This window comes from Anoplolepis gracilipes, chromosome 3 (genome assembly GCF_047496725.1).
Source record: "Anoplolepis gracilipes chromosome 3, ASM4749672v1, whole genome shotgun sequence".
Classification (NCBI taxonomy): Eukaryota; Metazoa; Arthropoda; class Insecta; order Hymenoptera; family Formicidae; genus Anoplolepis; species Anoplolepis gracilipes.
Genome location: NC_132972.1, coordinates 2966638 through 2990026, shown reverse-complemented (window position 1 = coordinate 2990026; position 23389 = coordinate 2966638). Strand labels below are relative to the sequence as shown.

Sequence of the window (23389 nt, the reverse complement as noted above, 5' to 3'; positions counted from 1 at the left end):
TTTTAGTCGACCTGGTCTACAGTCAAACTGTCATGCATTCAAATTGATGCAATTGTCAAAGTGTCTGTACGAGATATATTAATGTAATGTATTCTTAAATTGTTAATATAAAAAAATAAAGTTATATTCTATTGAAAAATTGATTATAGATATTTTATAAAAAACTTATTACGATAATTATTTTATTTCCACGTAAAAATGAAAACGTAAAAGTGAAACCGATATATAACAATGTTTATATTTATAAAATGGTAAAATAGAAAAAGAGAAATAGATACAAAACAGTCACATCGTAAAATCGATAAGGAGGTAAAAAACTTGGCGACACAGAAAAATATAGACACGAAGAATAATAAAAGATCGTGGAGAATAATAAACGAAGCTACTTTAGATGGTATCGTATAAAGAATGTACAAGAAGAAGAAACAATAGTTGTGTTACTTCTTCGAAAACATTTTCATACACGAAAGACAGAAATCGGTTTTTGAGGCCACGAGAGTAATGCTGCATTATACTTTTATCGTTATAATGTATTTTTCAACCAAAAGTTACTTTAATATCTTAAAAAAATACATTTAAAACACTTATAAAAAAAGGGAAAATTTAATCAGTGCCTATTCTTAAAATATTTGTTAAATATTCTTAAAAAATTACAATGACCTGAGCAAAAATATATCATAACGCATAGATCACCAATAATAAATAATGCTTGCATCTTTTGACCGTACCACAATCGCTACATGATATTAAATGTATTATCGTACCATTTTGCTTTCGCTGTTATCACTGTTTTACCCAACTCCTCTTATCGTTATCGTTTAACGCGCAAATTGGCAGAAGCAGCCATAATCGTTCCCTCCACTTAGAGGTAATGATTAAATCGACGCTTGTTAACAAATATAATAACAAAGAAGATATCAGAATCAGATTTTTTACGATAACACGACACATATATAACAAACTACATATATATGTACAGTTTGAATAATATTCTATTTTTTGATAACATTAATATATTTAATTTTTAATTTCAAATCATAGTGTTAGAATTTGATACATCGGTTTCATCCCAGAAGATAAAACCCATCGTGCAATCGATCGCGTGTACGCCCCGATGCGTATACGCACGAAAAATATCCATACAACGTAAACGTTGACGAACGACGTAACGGGCTTGTTACGCACTGGTGCATTGCCCCGATGCACTAGGGATGGAATCACGTATACATGGCCACTGCCATTGCAAACCCATCAAATGTGTGTCCAGACCTTTTACGCGATTTCCAAAAAATATCATTTTACTCTTAAATTACTTGTTTTTAAAGATTTTTTTTTATTAGATTTTTTTTTATATTAAGTGCTCTATCGCAAATATCAATAATACCGCAGTTGATAGAAAGAGAAGAATAAAATATGTAAAAGTTTTATATGCAAATGCATTAATTTAATAAAATAAAAAAAATATTCTTGAATAATATATAAAATTTTGAAATTAACGCGATTCTATTTATATTCCATTTATAAGCGGATTGGAATCTTGATAAAACGTAAATTTAATTTAAGAGAAAAATGCACCTAACTGCTAATATTATATATAATTCGAGAATTAAATTTATCGCCAATCTCTGATGTGTGAATAAAACGAAGAGACACGTGCTCATTTCTTAAAAATTAGCTGCCTATCATATTTTGATAATCTTCAGTTTGTCCATCATAAAATGAAACAAAACTTATCTAGCGATCAGTATAAAGTTAATTTTATCGTTGTAAAATTATTTTGTTTATATTCTCTCTCGGATTTCATCTCACCTAATTAATCACCGGTTAACCCCTTACATTAATTCGCAGATGCATCAAATAAGAGGAGAGTAAATTTCAGGGATATTCCGAGATATATTTGAATATCGATTTGAATTCGTGGACACATATCGACCTCTATCCCATTCCCAGAGACGACCTAGTAATCGTAGGCAGTACTCGCTTCGCGTAACTCGCGGAAAAACCTCGGTGCGAGACCGAGCATAACGACTGATGCATATTTATTGGATTCACCTGCTGCTAGCGCGATGGCGACTGCGTTTTAACCTTTGTAATCGCTTTTTATGCTTCTGCAGAGAGCAAAAGAGAGAAGCAGGTGCCATCCCGTACATGATTGTAGCCGCGCATCGGACGACATTGCGCTGAATTCGCGTATATATGTATATATATACACGCACACACACCAATCGCGCGATATCCAATGGCTTAAATCACAACTCAAACGACGTGGATTCTCCCTTTCTCTCATAAAATCGCGAAATAAATGTCCGCGAAATCAACACTTACTGATAGTAGAATTGTGAACACGTGCACGATGTTCATGATTCATAAATAACGATCGAACATAGAGTATCGCTATAAAGCTTCCACGTATTTGTTTTTAAAGGCTATGATACGAACAGCTACATATAATAATGTAATTTTAAACACGATTTAAAAAAAAAATTTATTACTCCATCCCGTTCATTATACTAATGGGAAAATAATCCGCAGAACAAAAGAAAAAAATACCCGCTACCTATAACATCTGGGTTTTATAAAATAAAAAAAAAAATAATAATATATATTAATAGAGAGTTCGTACATAAATATGTATAATATACATTACAATATTCATAACATTCGTAAAATATAGTTTCAAAAATTATTTTTAATTAGTCTCATAAACAACTGTAGAAAATATCTTAATTACTATTTTCGAGGAAAGAGAATTTTAATCATTACATAAGTGCATATAATTTATTATTTACATATATACGTATAATTTTTGGCGAGGAAGGAAGAGGAAAGGGATAGAAATAAATAATAAGAAAATAGCAAAATTGTAGTAGCATATTGCCAGCAACGTTGACAACGTTAACCGCGGCAGGTCTACGGTCGAATAATTCTCAGGCAAACTGGAGGAAGAAATAAATGACATAAATCCGGAGAGGTGAAATCGTGTTAAGGTGCGCATACGAAGAGTAGGTAGGTGTTCGAGACGACGGCAAGGCAACGGTCGGTGGCAGCTTATGGAGAAAACGGAAACCTCGCACCGCCCTTTGCACTCGCGGCCCTATTTAATTATGTTTCACTTGAAGGGGTATAGCGACAAGTCCGCCATCCCCGAGTATTTTGCGGTAGCGGACGCACGTGCGCGCCGCGTCCGGACTTAATTGCGTTTACAGCTACAGTCCTCTCGTCCAGTTTTCGTTGCATACTCCATCTCGGAAGCAACGAAACGAGACAAGGCGAGACGAGACAAGATGAGACAAGACGAAACGACGACGTGCGAGCGTTTGACACACATAGGCACAGACACATTCGCTTCTGCATAATATTTATTCGCAAAATCGAGCGCCTCGTTAACCCCGCCGGTGGGGAATAAAACGCAACATATAAACACCCTCCCCCTACTTTGTTAACTCTACAGTAATAATAACGTTGCAGTAATTTATGGTATTAATTTAAAGCAATCAACACGCAGCAGAAATTTTAATTCACTGTGCCGCATGCTAAATCATTGTACATAAATTCTCTCGGACATTATTCTGTTACCGTTCGATGTATATTATGTTGATAATCAATTATTGGAAAATATCGAAATTTCTTCTAAAGATTTACAATGGAAATCGACATATTCGATGGTTCGCGTCAACCAAATTGAAGTGAAATATTCTAACAATAAGTAATATACTTCAAAATATAGCAATCTAACAACAATTTTTTTCTGTTTTTGGAAACCTATTAAATATATTATCAATTTATGGTCGTTAATATACACAGAGATGTAGCAATATTTTACATTCCATTGTACTACTGGTAATTTACGTGTTTTTATCAAGAAATTAATTTAATGACAATATACTAATAATTTTTTTTAGAATAATAAAATTCCATATCTCATATCTCTCTTAAAGCAAATAAAACGAGTTTATAAACAGGATTGTATCTAAAAAAAACTTTCACAAATTTCCAATCTATAAAATAAAATAATAGTACAACCGAGCAATTTTTAATTCACGATATTTATCGAATATTATAAAAATATAAATTGTTGCATCTGTGTGCTGAACTTTTAATTGCTTTATTCAATTGTATATCTATATATAATTATTTTGTTATGTATCCTCTTCTATGTATGTGCATATATATATATATATATATATATATATATATATATATATATATATATACACACCTATGTATGTGTATGTATGTGCGTGTATACATATATGCGAGTAATGCATGGACAGTAAACAGGTTAATAGATACTGTTAAGAGCACAATCGATAAATCGTTATTTGTAGACCATTAATTTTGGATTATATCAATTTTGCAGCCTGTTAGAGCCAAAAACATACGATAGATATTTCTCTATTTCTTTTTCTAATTAATAAAGAAATTTAATTTCTCTATATAATGATATCACAAGAGATTATGAGATTATCTCGCAAGAGTAAAAAAATGTACATCAAACAATTTCGCGAAATTACACGAGCGCTAATTTCACGAGGCTAAAATTGGCCCTGTACCTTCATTGTCGAGCGATTCGCGGATAGGGGCCGATGACGTGGCATTGCGAAATCACCTTTACTTAGCCCAACTCAAAGGCCAACTCCCTTTGTGAACCCTGGACAGAATTCAGGCAAAGAGAAAGAGAGAGGGAGGACCTCAGAGAAATCTCGAACGTACACGAGAGAAGAGAGAGAAGAGAGAAGAGAGAGGAGAGAAAGAGAGAGCTCCGCTATACGCCCTCGGGCACAGACCGCGAATCCTGGGATCGATCTCTCCCCCATAGTCGCGTGTGACGTCATGGCCGACCCACTCTCGTGACACCGACCCAAGCGCCACGCTGTACCGCATCCTCCTGATGGGCGCGGAAGAGTCAGGTACCACGTAGAGTTGATAGACTAGGATAGCATCAGTGAACGACCACTCATCAGTAAATGACCACTGAGTCCATGTCGCGACTGTACGAAGTAATGTAATTACATATATGTCGACAAAGACACGAACATACGAGACTCGGGTTATTAATTACATTACGTAAATATTATATTATAAGGTTGAAAAATAAGAGATTAAAATAATTTATTAAGCAAAAAACTAAATAAGAAACGCTCAAATTTTAATAACTTATTTATTAATTATAATTTAAATATTATTAATTGTATTCGTATAATGCATATTCCTATTTAATTTTCTCTCTCTCTTTCTCTCTCTCTCTCTCTCTCTCTCTCTGCTAAAAGAAAGGTTAAAACACAAATAGCAAATATTAGATCTTTAAATTATGTGTGATAAAAATGATGTTTCTTTATTTAGAAAAATGTAGGACTTTCTCAGAATTTTCCGTAACTGGTCATTCACACCTGTATCTGTATCGTATCTGTAGCCACTCCGAGCAAAAAGTGTCACCGATCTTGACAGTTGACGTTAGTATTCCCCTCGAGCTGACCCTCTTTTACACGCCGAGAACGTCAAGATGAAAGTCTCTGAGAATATACCTTATCTCGAAGGAATTTCAAGAAACACCGAAGTCCGATTTATCTCGGGTTGATTCGAGGGAACTGGACGTAATTGTGACGATACACGTCATAATTTTACTATCGATGATATTGTATAATATAATACAATTGCTATATAATCACAAGAGCTTATTTTGTTGCTTTAATCATAACCAACAATCAATCTTTCGAAAAACATATTTTTTAATATTCTCAGTTTTATGAAGCGTTCATATTGATATAAAGATAAACTCATTTCAGATATTTTTGCAATAAATAAAGAACCGAAAAATAAATTCAGATACGCCACGCGTTTCACTGTAAATTAATTAAAATCGAAGAGAGATAAATCGAAAATAAAAATCTCTAAAAGTTATACAAGTATTTCATGTAGTTTGTCAGTGAAAAAAAAAATATGGAAAATCATAAACCAAGCTTCATAAATAACACTTTTCAACGCCGGCATTACACGCGACGTTTCCCGTAAAGTCGTAAACGAAGTTTCTTTTAGCGAAACAAAGTTTCCAGCCAAAGAACAACTTCCACCTAGTGTTCCATCAAAAACTATTAAAGTTATTATTAATAAATATCGAAAATATGATTCACTTCGTAAACGCTTATCTCTCGATGCAACCGGAATTCGTATTCGTTCAGTCGACAGTTTTTGAGAATGCAAGTCACTCGAGACTGCGGCAGGAATATATTCCTCCCGTACTAGAACGTTCTCGTGCATTTTCGCGGAACGGAACGTACGAGGGAGATTTCGGAATGCACCCCAGTGGCGCTGAACATCCAATTTTCCACGTCCTCCATTGCAACCGAGACTCTCTCTCTCTCTCTCTCTCTCCTCCCCCTCTCCTTGCGCGGATAAATTCGCGGAAAAAGGCGCATGCAACGGCGCCTGCCAAGTTCCCTGGAGTGACGGCCAGTAATACAGTTTTCACGAGAATAAATCTTTTTTCTGACGGATTATACTTCGACTTTCTTTCTCTCTCGCTTTCTCTCTCTCTTTCTTTCCCTTTTATCCCCCTCGTCTTTTCACCGCGGAAAATCGCCGTCCTAAGTTTCAGAGCACGATAGACGTCACTCTATCGCGAGCTTAGAACACGCTTGTGAATATGGCAATTGAGGAAGCTGGCATCCCCTGAGATATCGGAGATATATATACCGCTGCCATATATGAAACGTCGTCATTCCGACAGTTTTTCAGTTTTACGCGGAATGCTCTTGCAAAATAAGCATATTCTCTGATGATAAAACATTACACATCATAGTGAAATGGCCATGTAACACTTTTACGAAAGATATATATGCACTAGTTTTTTGCGAAATGTTTTTGCAATTTTTTTCATAACAATAAATCTGTGAAAACGTAGAAAATTTGTAAAACATTGCTTCACGATTTTACTTACTCCGTATTGTTATTTTTGCCATCCTCAATTTGTACAGGTGCGTCAACAACGTATGTTCGACACGTTTATCAATAAATAAAAGTATTTAAAAAATTTTTTTTAAATTTATATATATATATATCTTCTTTGATCCTTCTAAATAAAGACTATTAGATTAATAAATTTGAAGAAAATAATTTGCTCTTAAATATATTAGCCTAATTTAATCATTCGTTTTTGAAGATTGATAACTGTTAAAAATTGCACTGATAAAATGACTCACCAGTAGTATGTATTAATAGAATAAGGGTTAAATCGGATATTACAGAAATAATTTTAATTACAAATTCTAAGAGAAGATTTCGATATATTAAAACGAGAGAGAGAGAGAGAGAGAGAGAGAGAGCGAAAGAGAGAGACACATATTAATGTACAAAATTTAATATCCGGAATATAATGCCGAGAACAATGAAACAGTGATATTCGAAACTAGGTTTAGGTGAAGCACGAGATGACGAGTTACCACACCGTTTTCCGTCCTCCTGCGATCCTGATTGTCGCACGCCGCGAACGAGATTAGACGTGACACGCGAAACGTCGTTCGTTCTCGTTACCCTGTCGTGGCAATTGGCCCCCACGTCGTCCGCAAGAAGTTTCCCTGGGAGAGAGAGATCGCTAACTTTCGCGTCTTATCGCGATAAGTTTCGCGAATTATGTCGCACGTAACCGCTCGTATCCCTCGACCTCTACGGATCGGCGCGGCAGAGCGCATTTGCGCAATTGCGTGAGCTCGCGCCGCGTGGACTCTCCCTCTCTCTCTCTGTCAATCCCTCCCCCCCCTCTCCTTCCTTCATCTCGCTCTCGCCAATAAGGGTGGTGCCCGGAAATAATTTTGCGCACCGGCAGAACGGAATGTTAATTCGGTTCACGTCCCACTGACCGTGCTCAACGGACTCGTGACCGCAACTGCGCGCAGCATTACGTGCCCGATATTCCTGTACAAGCCGCGCACGTTTTCCGCACAAGTTTCCAAGTGTCGACCGAGTTTGCCATTGCCCATCTACCCACCTACCGCCTCGCTCTCTTCTGTGCTCTACCTCTCTGCATTAAAATAGCGTTTCACCAAGTCAAGTGAAAAATGGCCGAACAATGATAAAGGTGATTCTTGACAGTTTCGCGAGAGTAATTGTCCTTTTTTTCCTTTTTCTTTAACTTTCATCTGAATTTGGCCGTAATAAATTGTATCGCGAGAGTTTATTCGCAGAATATAATTTTATTGAATTTGTCACGCGCGCGCGCGCGCGCGCACGTGTGCATTGAATTGTATAGAGTATGATATAATGGCCATACGGAAAAGATGATCATAGGCTGTAATTTTTTCAATAATCGCTACATAGTGCGCTTTTTTAGTCATTATCAAAGATAATAATCGATATTTATAGTAGTTTATGCGCATACATTGTTCGAAATAACGATATTGTGAAACTTATATCATAGTTTTATTTTTGACTACCTGCAACGTTTTTCATTTGTCCACTAAAAACTGTTATAACGTCGAATAAATTACAGTTAAGCTATCGTAATCGACGTTAGACATACTATAAACATATATAAATATTGTTATATGACCTATAATTTTTATTTTCCTTTTCACTATTTTTTTATAAATACTATGGCCATCTTTCCGTCACTATGGTCATCTTTTTCTTAAAAGTTGAATAAAATGTCCAATGCTTATGTTGTACTATTTTGATAATATAAAATTTCTATTAAATATTTTTCTTTTAATTTTGATAATATTACGTAATTTAAGCTTCAGTAAAGATAATATGCCAAATACTATTAAAAAATAACAAAAAGTATGTCTTTTGCATTTTAAAAAACTATGGCCATCTTACCCTAGTTTACCCTAATTATACTACGTATATATCCATGTGCGCGTGTTGTATCGATCATTTTCAAGATGAAATAAAATGTTTCTTTTTCTAAAGTAAATATAACTTTCTTAAGTTTCAAAAATAATAATCATCTTCAATTAAAATTCGATAAGAAAAAACTAGAATAGAAAACTCCATGCTTGCTATAATTTAAATTCATCTTTTCCTTAAAAGTTGAGTAAGATGGCCAATGCTTATGTTGTACTATTTTGATAATATAAAATTTCTATTAAATATTTTCCTTTTAATTTTGATAATATTACGTAATTTAAGCTTCAGTAAAGATAATATGCCAAATACTATTTAAAAAAATAACAAAAATCAAAGTATGTCTTTTGCATTTTAAAAAACTATGGCCATCTTACCCTAGTTTACCCTAATTATATTACGTATATATCCATGTGCGCGTGTTGATCATTTTCAAGATGAAATAAAATGTTTCTTTTTCTAAAGTAAATATAACTTTCTTAAGTTTCAAAAATAATAATCATCTTCAATTAAAATTCGATAAGAAAAAACCTAGAATAGAAAACTCCATGCTTGCTATAATCTAAACTCATCTTACGATATATCTCAAATACTTTCAACAATTTCTCCGTTATTTACATTTATTTCGCGGTACTTTTATCTGCATGTCTAACATCTGGTAAGAATAACCATTAGAAATATCTGCATACATTCTCGGTCCCATATATCTGCCACTCGGTAAATATCATTATCCTTTGTTCAATATTGCCCGCTCTCCCTCAGCTTCGCTGCCTCCCATGAAACGGACCGCGAGTGACTGCAAGAAGTAATCTTACGTTTCGAAGTTTCCGATAAGTAAATGAATTTCTAACGCATGCATATTATACGTGCAGACGTGCACGCACACACGCGTACGCATCGGCACGCGGAACGTTATAATCCATTTCACCTGTTCGCCGTATGCGTCCCGTAACATCGGTCATCAGGGATCGGTGATTTGTTGCATCCGGAAGGGTAACGAGGCAAACGTACACATACGCACATGCAACACGTACGCGACGCACCGATGGAGACGCGGCTGGCAGGACGCGTCATTAATTCAGAGAATTAAATGTCGCTGCAAATGACGAAGATAATTAAATACGAGGCAGCGAGATGGAATTAAAAAGTCGTAGTCGCGCACGAGCTATACGAGCCAGATGAGACAGATAGGAAGACAGACGCGAAACAAGAGCTGATAGATTGCTGCGCTACAGGGTGGCAATCAATTCGCGCGCACGCTCGACGCTCCGATGAGATCTTTGAACCAATCGGACATCAATTTCATCTCGATAAAAATACCGAAGCGTCGATAGTTCCGAGTTATGAGCGATCAAGAATGAAGAGCCTCTCGCGAATCGAAATATGCAATAAAATCGTATTTCTCGAGGCACGCACTTCATGCACAGATTTTACTTCAATGCAATTTCAATTCGTCGACATATTGAATAATCAAAATATCAAATAATAGTGGGGAAAAAAAAAAAAAAAAAATATTCGCAATGAATTTAGAAAACGCGCGCACCCTAATTTGTAGTCACGACGGGGTGAGAAATATCGTATTCGCGCGAGTCGATGAAAGGTCGCCGAGGGAAAATGATAAACTGCCGGAAGAGAGAATCGGAATTGTTGTTGAAAGGGGGAAGAGAAAGCATGACAGTGGGACTATAATATAGAGCAGCGACGCAATCGCATTCGGCGAGCGAGAGTCGAAGATAAGAAAAGCAGGGGTTGGCGCAATCGATTCTCGCGACGGAATTACAGCGATTGGCGGATACGTGTTATTACGAGAGTGGAGAAAGCTGGGGACGGGTTTACAACGTCCGTTCCAGGCGCGGAGCTAATTAGTTTCGGCGGTATCTTCAATGACAGGCGACATGCGCCGGCGTAGTGATAGCAAATTAGTTTAGCCGGCTCTTTAATGGCGCGCGACACTATTCGACTGCAATTATGTGATTCACTAACGTACCGAGTGATGCTTCACACCTTTCCGATGTTTTTTTGACCATTCGAATTAGCTTGGAATAAAGATGGGCCGAAAGTGAAAGAAATCAAACAAGACTAAATAGAATTATTGTACTTGATTTTTAATCCATGAGAAGATTTATATGTCTATCGATCAAAAAATTTTAAAAAATTATTGAAAAGCTTTTTTTTTAAATAATAATTTTCAAAAAAAATTATTTTTACAATATATTTTCATACCGCATTGTCATAAATGTGAAATTTTCTCTTTCAATGGATCGAATAATTCTGATAATATCGAATTTTTCAATCGTCTGGAATCGACTTTCTCTTATTAAAATTAAATTTATCACGTTAAATACTTCAACAAAATTAAAAAACTTCAATCATACTTTTATTGCGAAATTGCAGATTTTAATGAAAAATGGTTTAAAAACAAGAAAAATGTTTTATTAATAAATATTATTAAATTATTAACGTCACGAATTTAAGCGATTGCCAGTTTTGACTTAATTTGATTTCAAATATTTGTCACTCGAAGAACATCTTATCGAATCGAAAGCAGTTACAACGAGTGAATCTCTAATAGCGGTTCTTTGAAGTATATAAACGCACTTGCGCAAATATCAATTAGCGATTGCTCCGCATCGACGAACTGTCCTTAATTAGTAGCCCCCGACGGTGATGATGGTGTTGTCTAACATCCCGTGGGGATCGCCTCTGGCAATATTCCAGCGGACGGAAAAGGAAAAGGGGATTCGAAAGCAAATTTTTGCTTTGGAAAATTTACCGTTCCATTGGCTACCGGCTACCGGTTTCCTACTCGTTCACTCGACACAGACACCATCGTCTCGCTATAATTTCAAAACCGCTCGGACAGTAACCGCATTTTTAATCAAATCTTCCGATGTCTCGACCCTTCTTCCATTTACGTATGGAGGCTTCTCCATCCTCGTCGTTTTCCATTCTTTTCTATCCCAAGGATCCTTGTCGAAACGTTTAATCATTCTGCTAATCACGTTTTTCTCCGGTTCCCGAGAGTCCCTCTTCTTTCCAAGCGAGATACGAAAGCGTCGCCAACCCATTAAAGCTAGTAATTCTCCAAGATTTTTTGTCGCTACGTCCTCGCGCGTCCTCTCCACTCAGAGAACGCTCCGAATCAATATCTACATGGTGTTCCGAAATCTCTAGTTTCTATGAAATATATTTCGAAAAGAACAGCTGTTTTATAATAAAGAATAACGATAGATATCAAAAATTATCCGAATTAAAATATTTGACGAATTATATTTTTTCTGTTTAATCTAAACCAGATTTTTCCTCGATGAAAATTTCGTTCTTGACTTAATTATTAGAATATATAATATTGAAAATTAATGATAATCACGACAGTTTGTTGCGAAATCAAATTGAAGAATAATTTGCTATTCCCAAATTCAATTAACGAGTATACCAAATATATTTAACTGCACATGTACTTATTAATGTCTCTTCATCGAAATATCTTTCTTCCTGCATCGTTTATAAAAAAATGTTTCATACAAAAAATATGTAAGCAAGCTCATATTTTTTTCTTAAAAACTATGTATTTTTAATCATCGCTCTTATAACTTTTCACGTCGAATATTGCAAGAAATTGATTTACATAAAAAATTAGGATAGTTTCATTAAAAAAAAAAAAAAAAACTAGATTAAACTTTACTAATAACTTTTGTACTTAACTTATAATCAAATTAATACCTCTATTTTTTTCCTTTTCGAACCAAACAATTTTTGCACGTAACATTTTTTTGTAAAAGGTGTAGAAAACTATTTAGATGGCGAGATTAAAATAATTCATCCTGTACACATATATATATATTTTACATTGTTATATAATTTACGTAAAGGAAACTCGGGTTTATTATTCTTCTTATTTTTTGTGAGATGGCGGCGTTGGAAGATAGGGCTGGCCAAGGGCCAGCTGGATTTTTCGTGAAACTGAAGGTAAGAGAGAGATGATTTTGAGGGAAAGAAGAGGAAGGTAAGAGAAGAGCGACGGTATCGACAAGTTCTTCGAACGATCGGCCGCTATTCGCTACGGCGCGGCGCATGGTATGGAGATACGATAAAACGTACTTTCGATACGCAGCGCCGCATTTCCATAAATATGCAAAGACGGTAACCGCAGCCGGCGATATAGGAACATTTACCGTATTTCATCGCCACTATATTCCGAGGAAGAGGAAGCAATCGCGCGCGCTGCGATCCTCGCACGACGCACACGGTACCGTGCTTTCACACGCGCGTGGATTTTCCGCGACCTACACGAATACATTTTCTTGAAAATTGAATTGTCATTGTTAATTAATTTTTACCTACTTCTCTTGGTTAGAAAAAAGATTTCAGAAGTAACAAAAAAAAAAAAAAAAAAAAAAAAAATAGAATTAGTACAAGAGATCCTGTACGTATCTCGTGATTAATTAATATAATTGATAACAGTAATTTAATTTATATGTAAGCCAATAATGATTTACTATATGCTTGTAATTTATCATAGCTTCAACTATTAATACATATTACTAAAAAAAATTGACATTATTTCTGTGATTTATACAGAACAATTTTAATTTACCGTTCAATTTTTAAATACAATTAAGAAACATATATACATATATTTTTTTTCTTAATTGTATAGAAATATTAATAATAACATAAAGCAGAATTGGAAATAATAATGGTTATTTGATGCGATAGCATCGAGATACGAAGCAGAAATCATTTGTACATATTCGAAATTCAAAAGGGATGCACGTAAACTGTAAACTATTCCATGTATAATAAAAGATATAGGTATATACGTATCGAAAAATTTCCGGCCTGTCAGTTTGCTCGCGCTCGGCGATGTTTCCGACGGTACGAAAGAGCAGTAATTTCTCCCCCCCCCCACCCCCCCCCCAAAAAATATCTCACAATCTGCATATCCCGCGCGGGATTCACAATACGCGTGTACGCATTAACGAGTTTATTGTGGCTTCATGAAAGTTGGTTGCACTTAACGAGAACACAGAAGGCGCTCCAGCGTTCCAACGTTTCAACGATTTTTCTCGTTCGCCAACTGTCCGAATTTGACAATACAATTTTAACTCTTTGGGAAACAAAACGAAACATTCAAAAGCCACCATCGTTTCGCCCGCAGACCATTGTTCCCTGTTATTTTTTTTATTTATTTTTCATACCGTTGCTGGTACGTGCAATATAAACTGTTTAATTTTTGTTTTAAATCATATTGTGCATAAGTTGCAATAAGCCGACTCTTGCCAACTTACAAAAAAAAAAAAAAAAAAAAAACTTTGTTTATTTTTATGCAGATGCGTTGACCCGTATAAAATATTAAAAAAATCGATATGATGTCCTAAATTTATCAAAATGCATACACGGCATCGTATAACATATGGAAATAAAAATCAACATGTTTTTAGCGTAAAAAAATATGATGCAAAGAAATATACCATGGTTATATATATAATAAATGTTAAACAGAACAAAAGTTGAAGCGGAGTATAATTTTACATTTTAAAATATCAAGTTATATAATAATATTTTCTAAAAGAGTACTGTATATTACAGATTTTAGAAGAAAATTATAATTTCACGGTAAATGTGTTTAATTTTTTCATTCGATCGACGTGATGAGATAAATTTTATAACAATCTCCCAACGAAATGTTCCAAGATTTTCCGTCCGTTGTCATAAACGAGATAGAGATCATTCTCTCGCGTGTCTAGAGTGCAGTGAAATCTCAACTCGACGAAATCATATACCGGTTTCAATTCCTTAATCGCGATCCAAGCTCGAGCAGCTGGCATATGTGAATCCTTTCTATACACCAATCTACAAACACACACACACACAGACACACACACATATATGCGCAGTGACACGCGTCGCAGCCGACTTAACCGAGCCGAACGAACGAACGGGATATGGGAAGCATAGCTGTCTACGTGGTATCGTCTGCAATCTGTCCACTTATCCCCCGTCCTCCTCGCAGTTTCACCATATTACCGACACGGGGAACAAAGACATTTGGCGGTGCTGCGATTCCATTTGGCCTAGCTATTCGCGTGCGCGCGATCTCGAGAGTTTCGAAGAGAATAGAAGAACGGAATATGAAGAGAATAGAAGAGAGAGAAGGAGAAGAAACTGCGAAGAAAGGAACGCAGAAAACTCGCAGAGCAAAGGCTCCAGCAGCCACCGACGCGACGCTTCGGGTCACATTTTACCGGCGCCGGAGGGGCAAACCGATGAAACGAGTCCGTGAAAAACGAGCGGAGTGGATACCCGAGAGCGATATCCACCGCGAGGAAGCAAATATACGTAGTATGTACTTGGAACTATACTACCCGATACATGTAACGCGCGAACACAGCCCCTTTTCGATGAGAAATAAAAAAGATCTGACTTGTTTATATCGCAGAACGTGACGTTTTCGGCGAAAATCCAAAATAACAATGGCCATCGATTCTCGTTATGTCGTACATGTTTTGTCATTTCACATTGTCATTTCACAACGCGAGGCGTATCCCAGAGCGTATTCTAAAAAAAAAAAAAAAAAAAAAAAAAAAAAAAAAGAAGAAAACAGCGCGATAATTTTAACTTTATTTTTGACCGATTTTGAAATTAGACTTTCATCAATAAAACTGTATTCAGATGACTGTAATTTTCTTAAGTAATATATATTAAAATAATTGTCTTATTACAATTTAATGAAAAATATTGGTATTAAAAAAATAAAAAATATTTTTTTATTCGATTTTATTTTGGCGCATTCTTATCTATCCTCTACCATTTTCGGACAATGTGCCATTTATTTAGGTGGTTACGAAACAGCAGATTGCTCGATCTCTATCACTAATCTATCTAACGTCCTGCTATGTCTGCACAAACTCCAGGAGCTTAAACCGCGGACGCCAATCTACTACGACTGATCAAATCAGATTGCCAGATTCTCGCTGGCATTCTCCGCTAACATTCTCGGGTGAATTATTAGTTTATTAAGAAACGCAACTAAACGACTGCAATTACAGTTTTGCAACTGCATCGTTCGCTCAAAGTTCCCGAACCCGCGAGAAAGATCCCGCCGCATATCGATCGACTCCTCGTCAGCTACTCGAAAGTTCAAGTTGGTAATTACGTGATATTCCGGACTGTGTAGGCGGAATGCAGGCAAGAAGGATCGCGAGGGGTGAATCCGCAATTTCAGGGAGCGAACCGTACTTATAACGAATGAGAGACGAGATTCGCGAGAGCTCTCCTTTTCTTTTTCTTTTTTTTTTGTTTTTTTCAACGAGACAGATCACCCCTCCCTCTCCTCCCTCTCTCTCTCTCCCTGCTGCTGTTCGCGGTTACACCCCGTTCCCCTGTCCCTGTAGTACCTCTATCCTCTATCGCGACTATAATCTCATATCGCGGCTGCACAACAATCGACTCTGGCTAAGATCCAAGAGACTTTTCCGAGTCCTTACACACCATCTTTTAAGGTTTCGTCGTCGACAATTTCCACGCGTGCGCGCGCGAGTTTCTCGCATAGAATATGTCGATACGATTACACGTTGATGATTTCATCACGTAGGCCTTTATTCTAAGATTAACATTAAAATACCAAAAAAGATTTTGAAGTTTAATTACACCGGGATATCGAAAGCTGAGAGAGAATTAAATAAGCAAATATAAACTTGCAATTAATTTGTTTGATCAAAGTACTAATTTCAAATCCATTCAAGAACGAGTATATTTCATTCACTATATATATTATGATTATTTACTTTATTAATGTCGATACTTTCGCTTTATAGTATTTTGTTTATGCCGCGATGTGCGGCTTTACGCGCCGACCGTAGCACTTTCATCTATGTGACCGCGCGATAATTAGCCGATGTACGGATATTTCGATAACATGCCGCAATTTGCATTATAAATGACATGTAATTTTCGATATGTGAAACTCGTAATTTTAAGTACTGACTTTGCGGAAATTTTTATCCTTGTCGTACTGGAAAATTCGTCCTACGCGCCACATCGTACGGTAAATAGTTCTTTAGTTGATATACTTTCATGACTGCGTTGCACTCTTGTTTAATAAAACAAGTTGTGAGCACAACAACGGTCTGCAAGTACTTCAAGAAAAATAATATGAAATTATGAGGACATATATGAGATGCGAATGGAGCGATATACAGTACTGGTCAAAAGTATTGCGTTACTTTATTAAAACAGAGAAGTCGTTATTTTAATGAACAAAAGCATGTATAAATATTACTAATTTATATTTTATTACCGTCATTTTCTGTAACTAATAGTAAGTGTGGATGAATAGATGAGTAGACTGTCTTTTGTAAACAAAGTTTCCTTCTTGGCTTGTATGCTTGAGGAATGAAATACATACATACATATATATATATATATATATATATATATATATATATATTTTATTACTGTCATTTTATATTTTAATATGGGATAATTAAAAATTTTTTAAAAATTAACAGAAATATTAAATTTTTAATTCTTTAAAAGCCTCATTTTACTTCTCTTAAAATCATCCGCTCTTAATCTGATAGAATTATTGAACTTGATAGAAGTCTATAAAATGTCTGAAAAATGAAACCTATTAATCAAAAATAACTGTAGAAGTATTGTAAATATTTTGGAATCAAATATCAATAACAATTAAAGGGATAACAATTAAAGGAGGCTATTTTAAAAAATTAAAAAGTTAATATTTCTGTTATTTGTTATAATTTTTTAATTTTTATGATATTAAAAGAAAAATAACAATAATATAATTTAATAATACTTTTATATACATTTGTTCATTAAAGTAATGACCTTCTTACTTCTGTAAGTTATGCAATATGTATTTTTGATCGGTACGATACATAAACACAAAAATTTTACCAATATCCACGTTATTTAAAACTATGCAGGAGAGAGGAAGGGAGGAGAATATTCTGAAAAGACTAAATATTAATAATAAAACCTCTTGCTTTTAGTAAGTAACATACATGTTTTATCCTCAATGATATTTTAATCCAAGCATTCAATTACCGAGCTGTTTGATTTTTGGAATTGAACCGTTTTTGCAAATTAAAAGCTCATAAGCTTGTGCGTGTACGTGTATGTGTGTGTGTATGTTATCTCACAGGCTATCGAAACTGGGTCAAATTCAGCTTCAGCTTTCAAGGGCCGTTTTTCACGGAATATGTAACATTTTTAGCGAAAAAAAATGCATAGTGATTATTTTCAACAAATATTTATTCGAGAAAAAAAAGAATGCATGACGATATAGAAAAGGAAAAATGAAATGTATTTATTTATCGGGTCTATCTTTAATTTTCTACGGGCGATAAAACTATTGAATTATTTTGAAACGATATTGATGCATCAAAGATTAATGTAATGACAAACGATTTTAAGTTAATTAGTAACGATTCTTTGTTAATGAAAAACGTATTGTACATTAATAAATTAAAAAACATTATGAGTAAAACATTGATTGACGAGAATTTGAGAACGGGTTAATCGTGTAATGTCCATTGAAAAACAATTGGCTCAATTAGGAAAATATGGATTACGCGTGCCAGAGTATAATATATATATTTCTTTTTGATCCGCTATTGTACACATTTGTAACACATTGTACACAATGTGGCGATATACAGGTAATTACAAAAAATTTACATCATTATATAATAAAGAAAAAAATAAAAACAATTAAACGGAGCAAATCAGTGCGCGATTGTAAGGATAAAATATCGTTGAGTTTACCAATAAAGTGCGAGCCAATATAAAAAAGTATAACGATCCGTAAATAGTATATACAATATTGCGCAAAGAGCGGATTAATGTCGAGAATTTTTCGTGATACGTTCAGTTTCGTGAAATTGATTTCCATTCACAATTAAATTAGTACGCGCGAAATAGGTGCAACAGAATATTGCGCGTACGATGCTGCCGCGCCGCGCCGTCCGTTTCGTATATCATTCCTTTTTGCAAAATTTCATTTTCGCGTAGTTTAATAGACAAACACATTACAATATCGATCGCGTGCGAGAGCGCGCGTCCTATTGTTATTTTCGCGCTATCGTCATTTTCCTCTTCGACGAAGCGTCGCGAGATCACGGATTATACGCGCCAAAACGATCCATCCCATACACTCAGTACCATCGCGGTATTTTAAAATTAAATCATATTTTATAATGTAACATCCTTGCTTTTCTCTCTTTTTTTCCCATTATACTCCCGCATTTCGCGCCTGCCGAATGATGCTATCATATTTTTAATGCGACTACATTATGCAAACAACATTGCATTTTAATGAACGGAGGACACGTCAATTTTCTGGTATGACGCACTTTTTTGTCCAATAATATATAAACCGTGTCTACAAATAATGAGATCCATACAGGGACGTATATAATGAATCGATGAATAAGCGCATATTCATTAGTCGCTAAACAGCCTCGGAAATGAAGCTGAAGCAATAATATAGAGATATATTAACGGTAAATTAAGCACAATAGAGGCCAAAAAGTTAAAACAAAATTTCTGAATTTTCAATAATATTATAATAAAATTGTATATATATATATATATATATATGAAATAATCTTTGGATATATTGTTATATTTATATTTTATTATTACAATTTATCCCAATTTTGACTTCATGTATATATATATATATACGTACACACACACGCACACATATATATATATATATATATATATATATATGTATGTATACATAATTTTATTTTAAAATTAAATTCTTTTTTATATGTATGAAAAATAATTTTCGCGTTTGTAACAAATTTGCTTGTAATAATTGTTAAATTCATCGAAAATAATTTGGTATATTGTGGTGTCGCAATTGATAAAATGAAATTACAACGAATTCTCGAATATCGATAGTTTTAGAGAGAAAGGAGTTTTATAAATATTGTTTTCAAAATTCAATCCTTTTCGAAATTCAATCCTTTTCGAAATTCGAATAATTTTCTTCGTTGTCGGAAGCTTAGCATTTTAATTTAAAAATCCCAATTATTTAATTCTACAATTATTAATAAAAAATAACGACAAATAATCTTTTAATCTTATGATATGTGATATTTCATTTTCAGATCAAATTAGCATATTTAACTTGATATACAAAATATTCCTAGAAAATTCCTAGCTTCTTAGTTTTAATAAGAATATTCTTTGATTATTAATTTTATTAATTTACAGTGGATCTTAAAATATCGAAGCGTTAATAATCTGCGAAAGCTATAAACAATTAAAAACAACGGGCTCTTTCGGACTTGTGTTACATTTCGATAATAAATGATAAAGATCTAATATACAGCGCACAGTAACGTGCGCGTCTTCAATTAATTACAATACAAGTGTAATTTACTTAAGGAAAATTTTAATTTAACATTTAACGCTTAGTTATCGAGATACTTCATATCAAATATTAAAAACACATGGAAAAAAGAGACAGCGACTGACAGCGTTGTTTGTATTAAAAAAAACGTTGTTTCCAGGATTGAACGTAGTTGCGCAATTTTGCGTATATTTACCGTTCTTTTTTTGTTTTTGGTGGAGATGATACGCTTTCTGCTTTTGCTCGTCTATTGAATAGTTACATGAGAGACGTATTCCAAAAGTTCTATTTCATTTTATAACATACTATAAAATAATCGTTATTCAAAACTTAAAAAAAGTCTTTCTATTTTTAAACCTTTCCATTTCTTTAAACTTTTTTGTTTTTGATCCAAATAAAATGATAAATAAAATTACTTTTATACATTATGCTCAACTTTGTTCGGTTGGATGTATATAAACGAAATGATTTCGTCGGGAAATGATCTGAGAATTGATACAAAAACAACACTCTATATGCAACGACCTGATAAAATACGATTATGGAATTCGTCCGTCTTTTTTTTTTATTTACTCAAGTCTCGCGAATAGCCACTTAACTCGGAGGTTTTATCTCGAATTAAGGTTCACTGAAATTACGGCGATCTCAATTCCCCCGATTTCGCCGAAACACTGGCAGACGCAAAGATATACACACACATTACTCTTTTTACGATACATCTCGAACCGCTTCCTCCGAAAGAGCCTCGGCTCTTCTCGGTGGCATAAAAATTAATACGCACCTTTTACAAACGATGTCAAACAGGTAGCGATGAGCACGAAGAGCCACATCCCGAAGACCTTTTCCGCTATCACCCTGGAGACTTTCATGGTTGTGTCGAGGAGGTCCGTTTATGTCACACACATACACACATACACTGACACACGCGCGCGCGCGCGCGAAATCTCAGGCGGATTAAGTAAGGTAAAAGGGGATGATAGAACTAACACTGTACAGTTCGTGATCTCGAAGAGGAAGAATCTTTCTCTCACTCGTTCCTATAACTCCGTTTCACATATCGTACGTAACGACGACGATGCACTGCCGTTTCGCGACACTTATTATTTTCCTTGCACGACACACGACGATGATGTGACACGATGCGGATTTCAAATCTCGAGGAAACGCGCACGAAATCCCTGGTCAACAGACTGTCGTCTCGGCTTCCTCTCGGGTTTCTTCTCCTCTTCCGATCGTCAACGGCCGATGTCTCGTGGTCGACAGTAACATACCTCGAGTCCCGTCGAGGCTGCCGCTGTTAGAGTCGTCTCGTCGACATCCTATCGTCCTCGCGCGAATGCAAACATTCGAAGAAACGAGTTCGCCCATATGCGAGAATCTTCACCTAATTATATATTTCGCGAACGATCTCATCGACCAGGACGACAAACCAAGTATCTTATCAACGTGTCTCGCGAACTTTCGTTCGAATATTACCGTCACGTCGATTTTCGACGTGCACTCTGTCTTGGAAGAAAAAGTTCGCCGAACAAGTTCGATAATCCAGTTATTTCACTCAAGAGAACTTTGACAGTTTTAATCTCGACTCGACGCCCACCACCGCGTAAAATATGTTCAACTTCCTCGATGATTTCATTCGCGTCAAGTTGTCGATGATAATAATCACGACGACTGTAACGAATCGCGCAAAATTCCAATTGCGTTCTTCCACGAACGACGATCAAAGTGTAGAGATATATTAGATATATATATGAAAGTTCGAGAGATTACCGAATGTTCGCAGAGAGGAATGTCCACGATTTACACTGCGGGATGTAAACAAGATTATAGTCACACTTGATACGATCTATTTGAGCGCGATCGAAACGAAGTTAGCACTTTACACTGCACTCGCGCCAAAATTCAAAGTCGTCCTCGAAATTGATCGGGACGCGAAAGACGATCAACTACCTCGTCGACAGGAACGAGCCACCTCTCTTCGCGAAATATCCGTTCCGTTCAGAGTCCTCGGACATCCACGTTCGAATCCTGCATAGAGGGGTGACGACGGGGGAGTGGCAGCGGCGACGACGACGACGACGATGATGACGACGACGACGACGACGACGACAACCGGGAATGGGTGGTGGATGCGAGGGTGGCTGTACCGAAACTGAATCGCGCACAGCAGGTGGCGCGTATCCGACTTATCGCGGAAATTACGCGATATATAACCGGCTTCGATGACACGCGACGACAATCGCGCGAGCCCGGTTATTAATTATATTATTACGACACACCGATACTACAAACTCCGGCAAGATCACTCACAGGACGAAGGAGGACCGAGACGTTGCGCTACGTGCGCTGCCGTTCGCGAGAGTGTGAATACTGCGCGGAGTGAGCGAGACTGCGCGAGAGAGTAGGAGGCCTCTGCCCCCGCAGAGATCCACGGAGATTGCCGAGCGCGGCCGAGCGTCGCCGACCGCGCCACTCGGCCGGTATCCCGAATAATACTAGCACAGCGGCCATATTTCAAATGCACATTGTTATAAACAGTCATTTAAGGAGGATCAGTTACGTCAAAAGTTAATAAATCTAATATATTTCAAGATTCATGAATTTGACGTTGCGTACAGCTTTACGTTTTTTATCTTTTAAAATAGAAAATATATAATTAAGTTAAAATTAAGATATAAAATATAACATTAATGATTTATTAATTTTAATTAATTAAATTCAAAATATAAAATTAATAATTAATTTATAAGTTGAAGTACAATTATGCACTGTGGAATTAAAATTTTTATTTTCTACATAGTTACTATAAAATTTCCGTGTTGGACAAACTTGACACGCAAAAATATACCAATAAATCCTTGAATTTGTTTTACTTTTTGAACAAATAAATAAAAATTAATAAATTAAATAATATATTATTTAGGAAATTATTCAATTTGAATTCTTTATTTATAATGTATTCGCAATCCTTTGTATGCCAAATTCGATTCAATTAAAAACTACTACAATTGTAACAGTTATTTAAACACTATATTTTAAAATGTAAAATTAATAATTATTTTGTGAATTGAAGTAAAAATTTGTTCTGTAGAATTAAAATTTTTTTTTCATGAATTTTTGTATACTACGCAGTTACTATAAAAATTTTGCTTGATA

The 23389-nt window shown here is 35.4% G+C and overlaps 1 protein-coding gene across 4 annotated transcripts in view; it reads right to left on the bottom strand.

Annotated features, from left to right (window-relative positions):
- Positions 1-22624, bottom strand: part of Sns (sticks and stones) — a 277648-nt gene extending 255024 nt beyond the window's left edge. For all 4 annotated transcript variants that reach the window (XM_072888591.1, XM_072888593.1, XM_072888592.1 and 1 more), the window contains exon 1: positions 21015-22624. In XM_072888591.1, coding sequence (XP_072744692.1) covers positions 21015-21102 — 88 coding nt within the window. In that variant the 5' untranslated portion in view covers positions 21103-22624. The remainder of the gene's footprint in view (positions 1-21014) is intronic.
- Positions 22625-23389: the final 765 nt, after the last annotated feature.